This window comes from Tasmannia lanceolata, unplaced genomic scaffold, assembly GCF_043159265.1.
Source record: "Tasmannia lanceolata isolate RefF3 unplaced genomic scaffold, GAP_Taslan_0.1 ptg000007l, whole genome shotgun sequence".
Taxonomy (NCBI): domain Eukaryota; kingdom Viridiplantae; phylum Streptophyta; class Magnoliopsida; order Canellales; family Winteraceae; genus Tasmannia; species Tasmannia lanceolata.
The window spans coordinates 28,065,078-28,085,343 of NW_027518684.1; the positions used below are offsets into that span (position 1 = coordinate 28,065,078).

Genomic DNA, 20,266 nt, shown 5'->3' on the forward strand with positions numbered 1-20,266 from the left:
TAATGTATCTAGAGCTAAATTTTAGACCCACCAACGTATGGGTTTGCGTGTCTGTTGGGTTAAATTTTAGCCCCAAAGGCATATGAATGATGAATCTTGGTATCTATGGGGCTAAATTTTAACCCCCACTAAAATATGATTTCGAGGTGTCTGTCGGACTAAATTTACCATCATCAAATTTTAAATGTGTCAACCCATTCCTATCATCTGCTTCGATGAGAAATTTAAGGCAGATAAGCCAAAATCTTTCAGAGATGACAATAGTTCTTTAAGGGCTTGGCACTATATGCCTACTATGTAGCTTCTCCTCAATTCTTTAAATAATAAACACATTCAATTGAAAAAGGTAAACAAGCCTCTCAAGTAATGTGTGACACAAATCAATGTATGGTGGAATTTACAAAATATTGATTCAAGTGTTGTAATTGACATAATAAAGATTTGAATAGCAATAGAGATATATATATATATATATATATATAGAGAGAGAGAGAGAGAGAGAGAGATGACATTCAAAAAATGGAGACCTCCAGCTTACTGAAAAATATTGATCTTAGCGGCAGTTATCTTGGCATCCAGATATTTGTCTTAGTCTTCTACGAATCTCACGCCCATAACGTTCATATTCCTGCCCATAAATGCAACCTCGAAATATCATTGAAAGCAAATTCAACATAACAAAAGAAAGATAACATGGATCCTGGAGTAAGCCAAGACTATACAATAAATTACGTATGAGATATCCATTCAAGGAAGTTAAGACAGCACTTATGTCAAGGCAAAGAATAAAGAATAAAAAATATCCAAATCAAGTATGTACACTGACTATCAATTAGAAGGGAAATATAAAAGCATATAGTTCTGTAGGTATTTCTATAACAATAAAATATACTGCCAAATGTTAAAAAATAACAATGAAATTAGAAACTACTAATAATCCAGCAAATGCGGAATGGTGGAACTCTAATATAATATAACATGCCAAAATTACCTCATTGGAAGAGAACTCATGGTTTATTTCAGCTAATTGCTTGTATTTCCCGAGTATCTCTGTCTCAACTTTTAGTGCAGATTCTTCAGCTTTAACATTGAAGCCATTTGAATTGAACCCATGGTTGATTTCGGGTAATTGCTTGTATTTCTCGAGTATCAAACTCTCAACTCTAAGTGTAGATTCTTCAGCTTTAACATTGAAACCATTTGAAGAGAACCCATGATTAATTTCAGGTAATTGCCCAAGTCTCTCTCTCTCTCTCTGTCTCAACTCTTAATGCAGATTCTTCAGCTGTTGATTAAACTAAACAGGGTGCATGGGATCCTGACTCTTTGGTTTGGCCTTCCTCATCCCTCCCTTTGCTTAGAATTTTTACATTAGTGTCGTCCTTGCATTGGATAGCTTCTATAATTTTAGTAAAACTGACTTCTGCAGCTTCTGTGATTGCCTTTCTTTCAGCTTCAAATGCTTCGGCACTACATTGATTCCAACGAAATGTCAACAAAAGTGTTTCCAAATATAGAATAATTAAACCTAATCAAAGCAAACAAAGCTCGCAGGATGGTACGCAAAGAAACATTATGTCCTATACTAATAAACTACTCAAAACTAAAACCAGACAAATTAAATAGAAAGATGGGTCCCTTATCAACCTGGAACACAAGATGACATTACTTTTTCTTTTTTTTAAATGGAAGATTACTTATTAGAGACTAGAAAATAACAATTGATTCACATGGAATATATTACATTTATAAAACCTAAAAATTGAGAATAAACAACAACAGAATGCCTCTAAATAATGAACTGTAGAGCTAATATACATATTTGAAATAACTTATCTTCCTTCTTAGTAAACCAGAACCAAATAATGGATCCAAGCACCATGTCCAAAACTAAGATTGTGAGTACTTTCCTTCAAGCATGTGACTATCCTATTCCTTATTCTCTCTTTTCGTGATTAGGGTCTATTTACTGATGCCCATGTGAATTATTTATTGCTTAATCTCATAGTTTCTACCGAGATATGTCCTTTGTTTTGGGATTATTTCATGCTTTATTAGTCTTGAGGTTAGAATTTTAAATTGTTTGGATTTCTTCTTGTTAAATGTATTGACGTCCTAGTAAGGGTATCTTTGTCTTTTCTATATATATATATATATATGAGGAAATGGTTTTTGTGTAGCTGCACATATAAGCTATCTGTGTATGGCTGCACAAACCATGTGTGTGTGTGGGTGGGTGGGGGGGGGGGGGGGGGCACATTTTTGGGGGGAAAGTGAATGCGTTAAAACATCTCTCCCCAATATGCATAATATATATAGAGAGAGAGGAAATGGTTTGTGTGCAGTTGCACAGATAAGCTATCTGTGTGATCCAAAGCATTCATTTGGAAGGCCATTCCATGGATAGGGTGTGTACCAAAAATCAGCCCTTTAGGATCATCCTAACCCTGCCATTTGTTGAGGGGAAAAATGGGCAGATACAGTGTCTGTCCATTTTCCCCTCCAACTTTGATTGGGTTAGGATAATCCTATAGGGCTGATTTTTTGTACACACCCTATCCATGGAAGGGCCTTCCAAATGAATGCTTTGGGTCCCCCCCAATAATGTGAGCTTCACTATGGTTTGTGCAGCCATGCACAGATAGCTTATCTGTGCAGCTGCGCACAAACCATTTCCTCTCTCTCTCTCTCTCTCTCTCTCTCTCTCTCTCTCTATATATATATATATATATATATATATATATATATATATAGCAGAAGAGAAAATGAGAGAATTTTTTAAATTTTTTGAAAAATCTGTGAGAATTACACATCACCTTTTTTTGCTTTTGTTAACAAAGGCACCCATTAAAGGTCCATAATTTCAATCCTACCGCCATCACAATACCTATCTTATCCTTCTTTATGTTTTTTTTATTATACATTTAGTCAACATATGTGACGTTTTTACTATGCAAAATTACGGATTGGGTGCATATGTTACATAATACTACGGATTCAGGACACCTTTCAAAATATTGACGAACCCAATTATTTTTTAATACAGAACGTGTGCATTTAGTACATAATACTACGGATTTCGGCCACCTTTCAAAATATTCCGGGTCCCATTCGCATGCATGGGTTTGGCTATAGATGGTGCATGAGACCCACCTGTCAAAGCATGAGTGTGAAATACTCCACCTTTCAAAATATTACGAATTCCGGACACCTTTCAAAAATATTGACGAACAACAATTATGGACACCTCTATAGATTGGAGGGCTAGGATCAGCCTATGGAAATGATTTTACAGGCACAACTTGTTTATGTTGTGTTCCATCACAGGGACGGTTTGGATATATATATATATATATGGACAACGGTTGTTTGGATGATCCAAAGCATTCATTTGATGGGCCCTTGCATAGATAGGGTGTGCCCAAAAAATCAGCTCCATAGGATCATCCTAGCCCTTCAACTTGTGGAGGTTAAAAATGGACAGTGGAGGCTAAAAACACAGTGAGCCCATGTTGTTTTGATGATCCAAAGCATTCATTTGATCGACCCTGACATAGATAGGATGTGCCTAAAAAATCATCTCCATAGGATCATCCTAACCCTTTGATTTATGGAGGTTAAAATGGACGCGTATAAACTCCACAAATCTGTCCATTTTTAACCTCCACAAATCAAAGGGTTAGGATGATCCTACGCAGCTGATTTTTTGGGCACACCCTATCAATGCCAGGGCCTATCGAATGAATGTTTTGGATTATCCAAATAATGTGGGCCCACTGTGTTTTTTGGTCGGCGGACTAGAGAAGGTTCTCTAGCCGACCGCCTAGAAATACTTCCTCATACATATGAGGAAATGGTTTGTGTGGAGCTGCACAGATAAGCTATATGTGCATGGCTGCACAAACCATAGTGGGGGCGGCCACATTTTTTGGGGGATCCAAAGCATTCATTTGGAAGGCCCTTCCATGGATTGGGTGTGTACCAAAAATTAGCCCTATAGGATCATCCTAACCCAATCAAAGTTGGAGGGGAAAATGGACAGACACTGTTTCTGCCCATTTTTTCCCTCCACAAATGGCAAGGTTAGGATGATCCTAAAGGGCTGATTTTTGGTACACACCCTATCCATGGAAGGGCCTTCCAAATGAATGCTTTGGATCCCCCCAAAAATGTGGCCCCCCAATGGTTTGTGCAGCCATGCACAGATGGCTTATCTGTGCAAGTGCAAACAAACCATCTCGTCTCTCTCTCTCTCTCTCTCTCTCTCTCTCTCTCTCTCTCTCTCTCTCTCTCTCTCTCTCTCTCTCTCTCTCTATATATATATATATATATATATATATATATATATATATATATATATATATATATATATATATATATATATTATGCATATTGGGGAGAGATGTTTTAACGCATTCACTCTCCCCACAGACGCAACTCTCTCTCTCCCTCTCCCTCTCTCTCTCTCATACTTCTTCTCCCTTCTATCTATTAACCATCATGTAGATCTAACATGGTATCAGAGCGAAAGGTGTGAGAGATACACATCAACAATAAAGATTCGTTATTCTCCTTCGTGCCTTCTTTTTTTTCAACTTTTTATTGGGTTTTTTATTTCAGCCCTAACCGTTTGGGGTTTCCAACCCAAACTTTAACAAAATCTTCCATACCCCATCCTCTCCATTTTCGCCCAATCATTTCCCAAAAATTTTTATTTTTTAGTCTTATTCACAAAACCCTAGTTTTTGCCCTATTAAAAAAAAATCGACATCTCCGGCCTCCCTTCTCCAAGCCCTAAATCCTTTTTGTTCTTGTGTTGTCCCCTCGTTTGTGATTCCAATCCTTATGTCTCTTTTACCCATGATCTAAATCATATCTTATCTCTTATTATGAAACTTGTGGTTCGTCGTATTCGTGGTTCAGTCTGTTATTTATGATCTAAATCAGCATCCATAGCACCCTACTGTTATTGTTGGTGATTTGATGACGTTGGATGGTACATCTATTGCATGTGTTGGTGATGGTTGTGTTGGCGCAGATGTGGTGATTTATTTGTAGATGGTTTGCTATGTGTGTTATTGCCTCTTGTTTTGGTTGTTTCTTCTTGGGAGTGCTGTGGTGGTTATTGTTGGTGATTGTCTTCTTGTGGTTGTTGGATGAGGTGTTGTGGACTTGTGGTGTTTGTTGTTAGTGTTACTGTGACATTGCAGTAGGTTGTTGAGTGCCTCATGGAGTTTCTTTATTATTTTTCAGTGGTGATTGGGATATTCGTGTTGGTTGTTCTGTTTGTCGGCTATTGTTATGGAACCTGTGGAGCCCTCCACTCAGCAAGTTACTACTCTCAAGGTTGATGAAAGCCATTCTTCATCGTATACTGCTCAGTCTAGCTATTCCCATGTTGAGCCTCCTCTTCAGATGACTTCAATAAGACTGGATGGTACAAATTACCCCCCGTGGAACATGGCAGTCTACACTTATCTTTTTGGCCGTAGAAAAATCTTGAGCGCTCTCCTCCGATTCGCACTGACTCGACATATGATCAGTGGCGTGAAGATGATGTTGTGGTTTGCTCATTTCTTTGGGGCTGTATGGCACCTCATATCGCTACGTCCATGATGTATCTGCAGTCCTCGAAGGAAATATGGGAGCATGTGGCTATAATGTATTCAGGAGTGGATAATCTGACTTATATCTGTGATCGTTTTTCAGATTGGTTTAGTCTTGAGCAAGGAGATAAACCTATAGGATCCCACTACATTGATTACCTTGCACTCATTCAGGAACTTGACTTATTGTTGCCCTTTATTGTTGATCCTGACGTTCTCAAAAAGCGTCAGAAAGAAATGCGGGTGGTTCGGTTTCCTGATTCTTTGGGCCCTAACTATCTCCAGATCTGTCAGCAGCTAGTAAGTTCTGGTTCGCTTCCCACGCTCGCAGAAGGCCCACCCTTGCAGAGGCCTTCTCCGGTGTCCAGCGTATGCCGGTACCTCAGTCTGGTGAACCTCTAGTAGATGGATCTGCTCATGTTTCATATGGTGGGGGTGATCGTGGCCGTGGTGGTGGTAGCTTTGTGCGTGGCCATGGTGGTGGTTGGCGTAATCGTGGTCGTGGCCATGGTGGTGGTCGTGAGTCGGGGGGGGGGGGAGGCAGAGATGGTGGCGGTCGTGGTCGTGGGGGCCATCATTGCATACACTGTCGATTGGATGGCCATACTGTTGATTATTGCTACGATTTACATCATGAGCTTCGTCCACACAGGCCTGCGAATGCCTCTGCTGCTGCTTCTGATGGTATTTCTTCTTCTGTGGCTCCATCTACATCTGAGTCCCTTGTTATCCCTCGTGCAGAATATGAGGAGCTTCTCCGTCTTCGGGACAAGGGAAAAGAGCCAGCTGCCACGTTTGCCCATAAAGGTAGTCCCTCGTGTTTTCTCTCTGGTACTTCTTCTGAGACATGGCTCATTGATTCAGAAGCATCCCATCATATGACTGGTAATCCTACAATTCTTTCTTCTCTCCAACCTCTCCCTTCTATGGGACCTCATACTGTTACATTGGCAGATGGGACTACATCCCCTGTTTCTAGGATGGGTGCAGTCTCCATCTCGACAGGACTTCAATCGTCTTCCGTTCTTTATGTTCCATCATTTCCTGTTAATTTGTTATCTGTTCGTCAATTAACGAAATCACTGAATTGTACTGTTTCCTTTTTTTCTTCTTATTGTGTTATTCAGGACATGAAGACTGGGACGAGGATTGGGGTGGGCCATGAGATTGGCGGTCTTTACTACCTTGACCAGGCCGGTGCTGGTGTATCTCTTCGTTCCTCTGTGGATGCCTATCAATGACATTGTCGTTTGGGACATCCACCTGCGGATACGCTTAAGAAGTCTTCTTTCGTTTCGGAGTCTGTTCCATCTTTTCATTGCGAGTCATGTGAGTTAGGGAAACACCATCGTGTGTCCTTCCCTTCTCTTCTTAGTAGTAGAGTGTCTCGTCCATTTGAACTTATTCATTCTGATGTTGGGGGTCCAGCTAGAACTACGTCATTAAATGGGCATAAATATTTCATTATCTTTGTTGAGATTATTCGAGAGCCACGTGGTTGTTTTGACTTAAAGATAGATCTCAAGTGTTTAATGCATTTCGTCACTTTTATTTTGAAGTAGTCAACCAGTTTAAATGTTCTATTAATTGTTTACGTACTGATAATGCTAAGGAATATTTCTTTGTATCTAATGGCTTTCATGATTTTCTTTCCTCCCGTGGTATTATTCATCAGTCATCCTGAGCTCACACATCACAACAAAATGGTGTGGCTGAAAGAAAACTTTGTTATTTACTAGATATGACTCGTACACTTGTATTTCAGATGAAGGTTCCTAAAATTCATTGGGGTGATGTAGTCCTCATGGCATGCTTCCTAGGTAACCGTCTTTCTTCTTCAACTTTATCAGGGAAAACGCCTTTTTCAGTCTTGTATCCTCTCGGTGACCCATTTCCATTAGTGCCCCGTGTCTTTGGATGTGCATGTTTTGTTCATAATCTGTCTCCAGGACATGAAAAGTTGGAACCAAGGGCAGAAAAGTGCCTCTTCTTAGGTTACTCTCATACCCAAAAAGGCTATAAATGTTATAGTCCGCGTCTTAGGAAGACATATGTCTCTGCGGATGTCACATTCTTTGAGGACCAGCCTTATATGCCTTCCACAGGCTCTCCATTACCTGCTGACATCACTAGCCTGCTTGTTCCTATTCTGATGCATCCTCTGCCAGCCCCTGTGGCTGTTCCTGATATTCCAACAGGTTCTCCTGTGGCTTCTAAGGGTTCTGAACTGCAAACTTATACTCGGGGACCTCGCCAGGTTGTTCATTCTACGATTGAAGAAGTGCCATCTCCGCCCACTGATCCTCGTCCGCAGTCGGATTGTTAGCCTTCAGGTACTTGTTCTCCTATTCATGATTCACCAATTGCTTCCCGTACTCGATCTCGTAGTGTTGCTCATCCTATATCTAATTTTGTTTCTTATTCCTATCTCTCACATCCTTTCAGTCCTTTGTTTCTAGCATGTCTTCGATTAGTTTGCCTAAGTCTGTTACAGATGCCTTAAATCATCCGGGATGGAGGGCTGCTATGGATGCTGAGATGGGTGCCCTTCACTCAAATAAAACATGGTGGCTGGTTCCCCTTCCCTCTGGTGCACAGACTGTTGGGTGTCGTTGGGTATTTGCCATTAAGTACCTTCCAGATTGGTCTATTGAGCGTCTCAAAGCCCGCCTTGTCGCTAAAGGGTACACTCAAACATTCGGTATCGATTATCAGGAGACGTTTTCGCCAGTTGCTAAGATTCCATCGGTTCGTGTATTGATCTCTCTGGTAGTAAATCGTGATTGGCCTCTGTATCAGTTTGATGTCAAAAATGCCTTTCTTCACAGTGATCTATCTGAAGTTTATATGGAGCAACCTCCTGGGTGTGTTGCTCAGGGAGAGATGTTCTCATCAGTATGCCGTCTTCAGAAGGCGATTTATGGACTCAAGCAATCACCCAAGGCTTGATTTGGACAATTTAGTGTTGTGGTGTTGCGTTTTGGGTTGAAGCAGTGTGTTGTTGATCATTCTGTGTTCAGTCACAAATCTAGTTCTGGATATATTCTCCTAATAGTGTATGTTGATAACATTGTAATTACAGGAGATGACAAGTTTGGCATACCAATCTGAAGTCCTTCCTCCAAGGTGAATTTTCTACTAAAGATCTGGGTCAGCTCAGATACTTTCTTGGTATTGAGGTTGCTCGCTCTCATCATGGCCTCTCATTGTCACAAAGGAAATATGTATTGGACATTTTAGAGGAAACAGACTCAATAGGGGTGAAACCTGGGGCTATCCCTATGAATCCAAATGTTAAACTTCTTCCTGATCAAGGAGCGTTGTTGAATGATCCCGGTCGATATAAAAGATTGGTTGGGAAACTAATCTATTTGACTGTCACCCATCCAGACATATCATTTGCAGTTGGTATGGTTAGTCGCTTTATGAGTGCTCCACGTACCTCCCACTGGGCCGCTGTCATCCAGATCATCAAATATTTAAAGGGTACGCCGGGCAAAGGTCTGTGCTTCAAAAAATAACGACATGAAAAGGTAGAAGGATTCAGTGATGCAGATTGGGCAGAATCTCTTGCTAACAGGAGATAAACGACTGCTGACAGGAGATAAACGACAGGATATTGCACATTTGTCGGAGGTAATCTGGTGTCGTGGAGAAGTAAAAAGCAGGATGTTGTGTCCAAGTCAAGTGCAGAAGCCGAGTATAGAGCTATGTCATATACAACTATACAAGTGGGGAGCTAATATGGCTTCGCTCATTCTAATCAGAGATTGGGTTCGCATCGACATCTCCAGCGCAGTTGTATTGTGACAATAGAGCAGCAATTCATATTGCAATAAATCCAGTGTTTCATGAACGAACCAAGCATATTGAACTTGATTGTCACTTCATTCGTAATCGAATTCAGAGTGGTGAGATTTGCACGGTGTTTACCCAATCCGCAGATCAACTTGTAGATATGTTTACCAAACCATTAGGGTGTGCCAAATTGAAAGACTTTTGTAACAAGCTAGGAATGTATGATATATACATTCCAGCTTGAGGGGGAGTGTTAAATGTACTGACGCCCTAGTAAGGGTATCTTTGTCTTTTCCACACACACACACACACACACACACACACACACATATATATATATATACATTATGCGCATTGGGGAGAGATGTTTTAACGCATTCACTCTCCCCACAGACGCAACTCTCTCTCCCTCCATCGTCTCTCTCTCTCTCTCTCTCTCTCTCTCTCTCTCTCTCTCTCTCTCTCTCTCTCTCTCATACTTCTTCTCCCTTCTATCTATCAACCATCATGTAGATCTAACACTTCTGTTCTCAATTTGGACTGATTTAAGTGCATATAACCTTTCCCGAGACTCATCAATGGGTATTAGAGCCTAGGTTAGCATGAGATTTAGTTACAATTAATCTCATATGGCTGCAAGAAGAGCAAAAGTTAGAGGCGAGAGACTTTTACAAGGCAAATTCAGAACCTAATGCAGTTATTGGGTCGCAAAGAAGCCCGAGAGCATGATAATAGCAGTCACCATAGTTATGAATACCATTTCATTCAGCCTTTCCATTTCGCCAGTGGGATGGAACATTATGGTTTGTAAGGCCTTACAGCGAGGGGGTTCAAGGCCATGAATTGTAGGATTTTTTTACTTTTTTGTGTTTATGAACAAGAGAGAAATTTCTCTTCTTTGCATCTTCCAATTTGGAGATTCATATTGGCTTTGGAACTCAAGTATTTTCCTTTAAGCGACTCTTTGCTTGGTTAGGGTTTATTTATTGTTGTTCAAGTGAATTATTTCTTGCTTAATATCATAGTTTATGCACTAGATATGTCTTTTCAGTTGTTTCGAGATTGTTTCATACAATACAAGTACTGACATTAGATTTTCTAAACATGCGATTGTTTGGATTTGTTTTGACAGTTGACTTATATTGATTTTAATATGTAAAACCTTCCCATGAGTCATGCTAGCATCAAGAATCTAAGTTGAAGCAAACTGAATAGAGAAATGAAGGCAATTCAACATAACAAGCCGCACACTAAACCAAAATCGAAGCAATAGATGAGAAGGAATCAAGCAAATTGGTCAATTCATTTTTTCAGTTGCCATAGAATATTTCCTCAATTCCTACTCAAGTTTAGTTCAATGTTAGTTATTCAAGGAAAGCTTATTAAGGACAAATATAATTTAAGAAGGGTTGAAAAAACTAGATTTTTAACAAACGAAATGCTTAAAAAAAGTCAGTTCACAGAGTGAAATCACCCAAGCAATTGGGAAAAAATTTTTCATACAAGAACCATTTATGGAAAAATTGTGAAATCTCTCATAGGGTGAGAAAAAAACAGATTGTAAAGGAGTCCAAAATTAATGTATGGCCCTCATCATTCTTGTATAAGTAAACTAAAATAATGTATGCCAAATACAGCACCCTTTTAGGTATGAGATGAAGATAATAGAGGCCTCTTACAACTCCAAAAGTAGGTTTTGATACTATGCTTTGTCGTACGGTGAAATAGTGGAATATTTCGAAGGGATGCTACTATCACGAAAGTAGATAGTGTTTAAAACTTTTATCTCATATTTAGATATAACAACTGAATAGAAACCTTAGTGAGCATACACCAGAGGAAATCTCATAAAAACAATTTCATTAGTTTCTCAAAAGACTTGTTTGGCCCTATTTGACGTAGTACTGTCTGGGTGGTTTTGGGACCTCAAAAGCATGTAATCCATAAGCAATCAATTTACTTATTTGCTGAAGATCTTTTCAAATAATGAAAATTTCATCACTATGTACTCTCTTTACACCACACATTAAGCGGAAGTAACAACCGATTTCTTTATAACTTTTTTTTTTTTTGATAAAAATCTAAGTAGAAGCAATCCAAGTCCAATAATTTTGGTAGAAATTTTAATTTTCATTCTAAACTAAAATATTTTAGAAGCTAGAAGGATCATTGTGCCAATATTTCAGTTTAAATTTACAAATCTTGAGGGCATACAACTCATGTATTGATACAATAATCATGGAAAAATCGACAAAAAAAAAAGGATTCTCACAACTAGAATTTTCAGACCAACATCCTTGCATCCAAGAAAGAATATAATTGCAAAAAGAGCAAAGAAGGAGACCCCACATTGTGTGTTGGTACTCTTCATCTATCCTTCTATACATCTCGCTCTTTGTATCTATATACTTCTCAACCCGTATAAGTGATAAAGCTGTACGCTCATTTTCTTTCGCCAGATCTGCCTTAAATGCGAAAGGTTTATTCCCAATGTGCTCCTATTGATCAAAGAAAATAGTTATAAGATGAAAAGTACATTGAAGTGCCTTCTATTCATGCAAGCAAAACTAATCCTTTAGCCTCAACCAAAAAACAAATCTGCATTATCTTGCATATCAATACAGAACAGGACATAAAATATACACAAGACCATCAAAACTCAATTACAGCTTAAACAATAACTGCTTAACAGAAGAAACACGAAGGCAACTGGAAAATAAAGTTCAAAAGCGGAAAGATAGTTTAAGCTTAAAGAGGCGGTAAGGAAGAAAGAATAATCATCATCAGATTGAGTCTTTATGTGCAAACAATGGCTAATTCATCAAGCTATGATACTAAAGATGATATAGCATTCTTAGTTATTATGTATAATTTGCAAAACAATCCAATGATAAATATTGAAAATTTTCCCTGACTTGAAACTTACATGCGTCAACTCTGTTTTGGCACGGGTCTAGTACCACAAGTTTTTCACTAACTCAACCAATTCATACTTTGTGTGGAAAAACGATTTTCAAGTGCGAGTTACTGGACAATGGGATAAATATAGTCATAAATGCAGAATGTTGTTCGCAACTCTTGAAAAAATAAAAGACGACGTCAAGAAGCATGTACTAGAAAGGAAGGACATGAGATAAAACCAAAAAGTGGCAGGAGGCATTTTGTAACTTATGCCTGACCTCATTTTCTACTGTAGTAAATAGAATACCTTAATGATTAATTTAAGCATGATGGGGACCACATGCATGAAGATACAATGACTCGAGACGCCTGACCTCATTTTCTACTGTAGTAAATAGAATACCTTAATGATTAATTTAAGCATGATGGGGACCACATGCATGAAGATACAATGACTCGAGACTTTGTTTGTCAACAGATGCTCAAGTGGGGCCCACGCAGACCATCCAACAATTATTGAAGGCCTGAAACGAAGACGCAAGACAGGGGAGGGGTAAATTTGTCATTTATGCCAACTTTGACTTGGGATTTTCAAGGGAGACAAAATACCCTTTCTTTGGATTTTCATAACCTCTAGAGAGCACTTATGCGCGATTGAGTGTTTTGGTTTCATTCCTATTCTTGTTAAGTGTTATTAGACTTATTTTAGGAAAAGCTGGTGTTAGTGCGATAGAGTGTTTTGGTTTTATTTCTATTCTAGATAATAGTTTCTAGAGGAATGATAGATGCAAGGGCCCTCTTTACGCAAGGGCCGGAGAAGGGCCCTTGAATAGATCCACGTCATTTTTAAAATCGGTTGAGAAACTGAATTCGGTTGCCTTTAATGACGTGGATCTATTCAATGGCCCTTCTTTAGCCCTTGCGTAAAGAGGGCCCTTGCATCTATCATTCCTCTAGTTTCTATATTAATTTTTGGAAAATTTATGGTTAGAGTTTGTATGGTAAAGGATAACATGGAAAGAAGGAATGAAAGAGTGGTTTGGAAGCCTCAATTTAGGAGGAATTTCTTTGACCGGCAGCTTGCATACATTGCTAGGCTTTTGGAGATGGTTGAAGGTGGCTATATAAAGCAGGATGGGGAAAATAAAAGGGTTTAGATTAGGGATTTATCAAGTAACTTCTCTACCAAGTCCTTCTATCATCACCTAGTGGCTTGCCCTGTGTCTTCCAAGGTTGCTAGTGTTGAAATTCCATGCTCCGCTAAGAGTGTGCACCTTTGGTTGGGCGGCTTTACTCAAAAGGATTTAGGAGGATTTTCTACGGAAGAGAGAGATACTCATCATTGATCACTTCGTTTTATGTATAGAGGTGGGGGAATCAGTGGATCATTTACTCATGCATTGCAAACTTGCTAGAGAGATTTGGAGTAAACTTTTGAGTAGATTTGGCATTGAGTGGATTTTCCCCGCAAAACTTATTGATCTCTAGGGATGGGTGGCGGTCCCATGGAAGAATAAAAGGAAATTCCTATGGAATATGTCTTTTGTGGCTACCATTTGGATGCTTTGGAAAGAAAGAAATGCAAGAGTTTTCAAAGGGATCTCAAAAAGCTCAGCTTACCTTTTCATCAAAGTGGTCGCTTTGACGAGATCTCATGGTCAAATCTGTATCGACGAGATCTCATGGGCTAGGTCTCTCCCTAGCTTCAAATCTGTATCCGCCTACGACTTATGGGAAGGGTGGAGAGACGTGTGTTGTAGTATGGAGATTAAACAAAAAGTAGTGCAAGGGTCAAAGTGGGTGCCCCTGCGCCAGGTTTCATGAAACTCAATTTTGACGGTTCTAGCTTGGAGAATCCCAACCCCGCCGGGGTTGGAGGGGTCCTAAGAAATGAGCTTGGAGAGGTGATTTGGGCCTTTACGGGTCTCATTGAGGTGGCGGATGCCATGGAAGTAGAGGTGCGTGCAACGTACCAAGGGATAAAGTTGTTGGTTAGAGATTGCCTAGATAACATGGTGATTGAAGGGAACTCCCTGAATGTCATCCGTTGGCTCAATGGCTCGCAATAACCACCTTGGAGTTTTGTTAGCCTCTTTGATGAGATATTCGACAAGATTGGCTCTTGTTCTATGGTGGCTCAGCATGTGCGTAGCTCTGCCAATAAGGTGGATAATCTAGCTAGAGGAGTCTCAAATGAAGCTTTGGCGTTGTGTGACTCTCTTCCGCCTTGAGAGATTGCTGATTTGTTGTTGTTATTAGCCTTGCTTTCTTTCTTTTTTCGCTTTTTCCGTGTGTTGACCATCTTGGTCTTTTCTTTTGCAATAAAATTTGTCAACCATTCAAAGAAAAAAGATTTATGGTTAGAGTTAGAGTTAGTTTCTTTTTTGGGTTGTTTCTTATTTTGGATGATTGAAATTAACCTGATAGTTAACTATTTTATTTTGTCACTTTTTTTAATGGCTATTTAATATTGTCACTTATTGGAAAGTCTTTGGTAACTCAATATTGCGGGGGAATTTCAAGGTTCCAACTTAATCTGGAAATTACTTACGCAAGTCGAGATGTTGAGTCTATATATTATAGGCTTTTAGCCAAGTCGAAATGAAGTATTGAATAAAAACGGTATGCTTGCCTTTGCAACCAATGGATGTGATATCCTCTCATCTTTGTGAGATGCCTTGACATCTGATGCCCTAGGGAGACCATTGAAGTGATACCTTTATCCCTCTTCTACTCCTAGCAAGAGCGATTTGATAATCTCCCTAAGTTTCAGTTCACCATGTTTCAGTTTTTATTCGGAAGTGATTATGGACTGTTTCCAAAGGTATTTCCCAACCCATGAATTGTCTAAGCCAGATTTCAACCCCACCCTCAGATCTAGCATTGGATTTTCTATTTCCTAAGCCTATTACTCCTAACGTGAATTAGAAACTGTTTCAGGGATGTCTTAACAGATCTAGGCCTTATATCATTGATAAATCCAAGGTGCATCCAATCTTCCCAAAAGGTTACTAATCAACCTATATCAGTCCAGATTAAAACTGATTTCAACTCCTCTACGAACTGAATTAGGATTCCGTCTAGTTCACTATCTATGAATAGTTTTTTTGTTTTTTCAAGATCAGTTTCTGCAATTTTCTGAAATCCCTCCCATGGATCATCCTACATCATTTTTGGTATCAGGACTGCAGATGGAACACCTTTGTATGGAAGGGGCTAACAAAAGTTCAATGAGAAACACCTTTGATGAAGATGGCCAAGCAACTGGATAATTTGGAGGAACAAATTGGTTAGCTAAAAGAGGAACGCACTGATCATGATCGCAAGCATGGGTATTTGAATAGACAGATTTACTCTATGAGGGCTGGAATAGATCAAGATCTTATTGTAAGTGGTGGACTGTGCCTTGTCTATCGGTCCAACAAATGGTCAACACCATTTAGAGGGGCTATTTCAACATAGGGCAAGAAACTTACAGATTATTCAAGGCATTCATATCCAATCGTGCATGCTCCAAGGTATGCAAAGGCTTTAGAATATTATCTAAGTGTACTCATTCAGATGGCAAGGGACAAATGTGGTCGAGATTGTTCTAATCATTCGCCCCTTCTGAGAATAACATAGGAATGTCCTTCCTTGGCGGTAATGATCCTTTTTCTAAATGATTCCTAGGCGGGAATGATCAAGACACGAGGGCATATTCTCTTCTGGTGATCAAGATCAACAAACACTATATTGTACTGAAACCAATCTTTGGGCAACTCAAACTCTTAATCACTCACCCCAGGTGTTACCCATTCCACATCAGCAAATCAAACAAAAGTACTATTTAAAGAACCAAAGTCGCGATGAAGAAGGCTTCTGACATGGGGAACCCATTTGCAGATCGTCTCACATGCAAGAAAGAGATAGAGAAGCCTTCAGATCTGTCTTTGATCTCATCAAAGAAATTGGTGAATCTCCAAAGGGGAACTAGAGAACCTTTGAGCCATCTAATAACATTCAACGAGTCTCCCTCCACTATTATTTGAGCCAAACTATGCCTTTCCAAATACATTATAGTTAGTTTCCCATTTTAGTTGTTTCTTATTTTGGTTGATTGAAATTAATTGTATTGTCACCTAACGGAAAGTTGTTTCCTATTAAGTATTGTAACTAATTGGAAAGTCAAGGAGTTAGGAGGGGACTTTAGTAACACTAGAATGCTAGGGAATTTTTGATTTTCCAATTGATGTGGAGACTACCTACGAAGTTGAGAATTTGAGTCTATATATTGTAGGCCTTTTGGCCAAGTTGACATGATGTCTTGTATAAAAATTTTAGGCTTTCCTTTGCAACCACTGGATGCGGTTTCCTCTCATCTTGGTGTGAAGCCTTGACATCCCTACGGCTTAGTTGCCGATTCCGTTTCATTCAACATTTTGTTTTGGTAAGTGAGGCAGAATGTTTCGGTGTTTGAGACGTTTTGGTGTTTCATTTAGGAAAAGATGCTACGATCGGAGACATTTTTTTTAATAGTTAAAAATTGAAAAAAATGTAAAAATAAAAAATTGCAAGAAAAATATAAGAAACCATTATATGAACCAAATTTTACAAAAAAAAAACACATTTAATTACTTAAACATTAAATTTATTACAGTACATCATTAAAAGAAAGAAATATAGCCGTAACTTGGTAGAAGTTGGGAAAAAAAAAGGCTTATATAGGTTCATATAGGGCTTCTCCATTTTGGGGAGGAAAAAGGACAAAAAATACCCTTCAAAGGCTATAAAATGATCAAAATGACTAAAAGTAAGGGTAAAACAGTAAAAAAATCAACAAAAAGAGCTGGTAAGGGGTAAAACTATAATTTCTTCAAAAAAATCGGTGTTTCGACTGAAAAGGGATGAAACAAAACGAAATTCTGGCCAAAACAGGACGTAAGGTGTTTCTATTCCTTTTTTCGGACCGAAACGGGGCAAAATTGACACCTTAGCACTACCATATGCTTCCCAAGGAAGACCATCGGTTGAGATACCCTTGGTGATCTAGCGCCCTTCTACTCCTATCTACGGGTATTTGATAATTTCTCTAAATTTTTCTTGATCTCAATCTTTAACTTCAATTGAAATTCAATTTTTATTCATAAATGATCGTGGATTGTTTTCAAAGGTTTTTCCCAACCCACAAATTGTCTAAAGCCTGATTTCAACCCCACAATCAGATCTAGTTTTGAGTTTTCTGTGATTGCTACTCCATACTTGAATTAGAAATATTGTTTATTTTAAAAGATTTAGACAATATATCTTGTTGATAATTCCCGGGTGCTTCCAATCTTCCAAAAAGGTTATTAATCACCCTATATTAGTCCAGACCAAACCTGATTTCAAATTTTCCACAAAATGAATTTGGATTCCCTCAAATTCACTACCAAAATAGGAATTTTCTTTTCAAGATCAGCTTTTATGGTTATCTGAAATCTCTCCCATAAATCATCCTACATCAATGCAAGTAGGGCAGGTTAGTCATTCTCAATTTTAATGAGCCATCGGTGTAATTTGTTGAGCATATATACCTAACAGAGATTGCTCTACAATATGTATTCAGAAATTGTATACCAGTGCTCTTGAAACTCTACAGACTTGACAGGCCATGGGATCAGCCCAAAACCCACAAGAAAGGTGGTTTGCTTTTAAGGCGAAAATAGATAGTACAATTAGTTCAAACTTGGATACCATCTAGTCATTCATTAAGATGACAAAGAACATCATTTTGTGAGCAGGGAAGACTAAGTCTCCTTAATTCACTATTTAAAAACTATCCTAGTCAATCATGTGTCCAAACCTAAGTTAAAAATTCCATTTCGTTCGCCGTTTCGTTTTGGCTACCGGAACGGAACGTTTCGGTGATTCGTCCGTTTCGTTCGGCGTTTCGTTCGAAACTTTTCGTTCTGCTACAACAAGGGAATTTTTTTTAATAGTTATAAATATGAAAAAAAATCCAAAAAAATAAGAAATTATGAGAAAAATAGAAGAAACAATTAATTGAACAAAATATGTAGAAGATCCAACATTTACTTAAAGGAAAATCACTATCAGCTAAAATGCCTGTGTTGACCAGCATGTTGACCAGTGTGTTGACCAGTGCGTTGACCAGTGCCTGACAAGATGAAAATTTATTAGAGACCAAATTATGAGACATTTTTTACCGGACTTTTGGGATTTAATAATCTTTGGACATGATAGATTTTATGAATTTTTAAAATTAGAAAAATACCCCATCGTTTGGAAGTTAGGATTTTGACTCGACCCATTTTTTCACATTTTGTACTAGAACTGGAAAGTTGACTTTTTATCCTTTTAGATTTGGGTTTTGAAATTATTTTTAATAGATCCAAATGGGGGGTATTCCCTTATTTACATGTAAATCTTACGTAAATGTCTCTACTATTTTATTGTCCATTCTTTACTATTTTATTGACTTTTTTTTTTTTTTTTTGAATGGTAACTGAATATATTAAAAGGGAAAGACCGAAAAAGGCCCCCCTCACCCCCCACTAGGCCAGAATTACACACAGAAAGAAAGGAAAAAATACAATAAGAAATTAAGGGGGAAGAAAGTCGTAAAGCTCCAGCGACTGCTTAACAACACCCGCTTTAGCCAAACTATCGGCGATTTCATTAGCTGATCGCCTAACATGAAGGAATTCTACCGAGCAACCGACCGATATATCCTTAATTCAACGAATAAACGAAGAAATCTCCAAGGAGGATTCACCGAACCCTTAAGCCACCTAATGACATTTACAGAGTCTCCCTCCACGATAGTGTTCGCTACCCTCTCGCTTCCTAACATCAGGAATCCTTGATAAGCGGCTCTGACTTCAGCTTCAGTAGAATCTGCGACACCTATAGGCCCGGAAAAAGCCTGCACAACATCCCCCTCTGAATTTCTTAAGACACCCCCGATCCCAGCTGGACCAGGGTTGCCTAAGCTTGATCCGTCAATATTCAGCTTATAAAAACCAACTGGAGGATTGACCCATTGCTGAGAGATTCTAGGAGTGGGTACTTGACTGTTGCATACCACTCGCCATCCCGCCCACAGTTCGAAAGCCGAAACAAATTTGAACATGGGCAGTGCCCTTGCCCATGAAATCGATAAGGCTACTACCTTGATATACATGTAATAGGGAGAGTTTGAACGCCCAGCAAAAATCCTATTGTTTCTCTCCGACCACAAAACCCACAGCGTAGCCATTAATGTAATCGACCATAAAACTTTACCTTTTGGCCTCCATGGATTAAACGCCCACCCCTCAAATAGATCCTTAACTTGGGAAGGGAATACCCACTCGATGCCGAATCTCACCAGAACCCTTCCCCATACCTCTCGCGCGACTTTGCAGTGGATGAATAAATGCTCTACTGATTCTCCAGCTTCGATACACAGCACAGTGATTGACTATGATCATATGCCTTGCCCTCAAAAAATCTACCGTTTGAATACGGCCTTGAATCACCGTCCATCCGAAGAAACAAATTCTAGGAGGAATCTTCATCTTCCACACTTTTGCCACAGACCTATTTGCCGCGCACGAATACAGACCTTTGTAGAAAGATTTTACCGAAAAATAACCCGATGAGTCCCACACCCAGAGCCTTTTATCTGTCCCTGATGAACTGATGTAGTTGTCGTCCAAGAGCTGAAGAAAAGAAACCATCGAGAGCAATTCCCTGTCGAAGAAATTTATGCGGAACTTCGGCTTCCATATCACCTTATTGGCCCGAAACTCAAAGCAATCTTTGACTAACGCCTGTTTGTCCCTGGCCACTACATATAAATCGGGGAACAAATCTTTTAAAGGGATGTCGGAACACCATACCATATTCCAAAAAGAAATTCTATCCCCCGAGTATACTCTATATCTTATGCCGTTGTCAAAACGTGGACTCAATCGCATAATATCCCTCCACAGAGC

At 39.1% G+C, this 20,266-nt stretch overlaps 1 protein-coding gene across 3 annotated transcripts in view; it reads right to left on the bottom strand.

The window, feature by feature from the left end:
• Positions 1-20,266, bottom strand: part of LOC143881201 (mRNA export factor GLE1-like) — a 34,307-nt gene that overhangs the window by 9,838 nt on the left and 4,203 nt on the right. The window contains exons 3-5 of one of the 3 annotated variants that reach the window (XM_077384186.1): positions 11,754-11,902; positions 992-1,470; positions 539-628 (exon numbers count right to left, since the gene is read on the bottom strand). In XM_077384186.1, coding sequence (XP_077240301.1) covers positions 1,293-1,470; positions 11,754-11,902 — 327 coding nt within the window. In that variant the 3' untranslated portion in view covers positions 539-628; positions 992-1,292. Of the gene's footprint in view, positions 1-300; positions 629-991; positions 1,471-11,753; positions 11,903-20,266 lie in introns of those variants that run through there. The other 2 variants (XM_077384187.1, XM_077384185.1) reach the window with 2 other exon arrangements.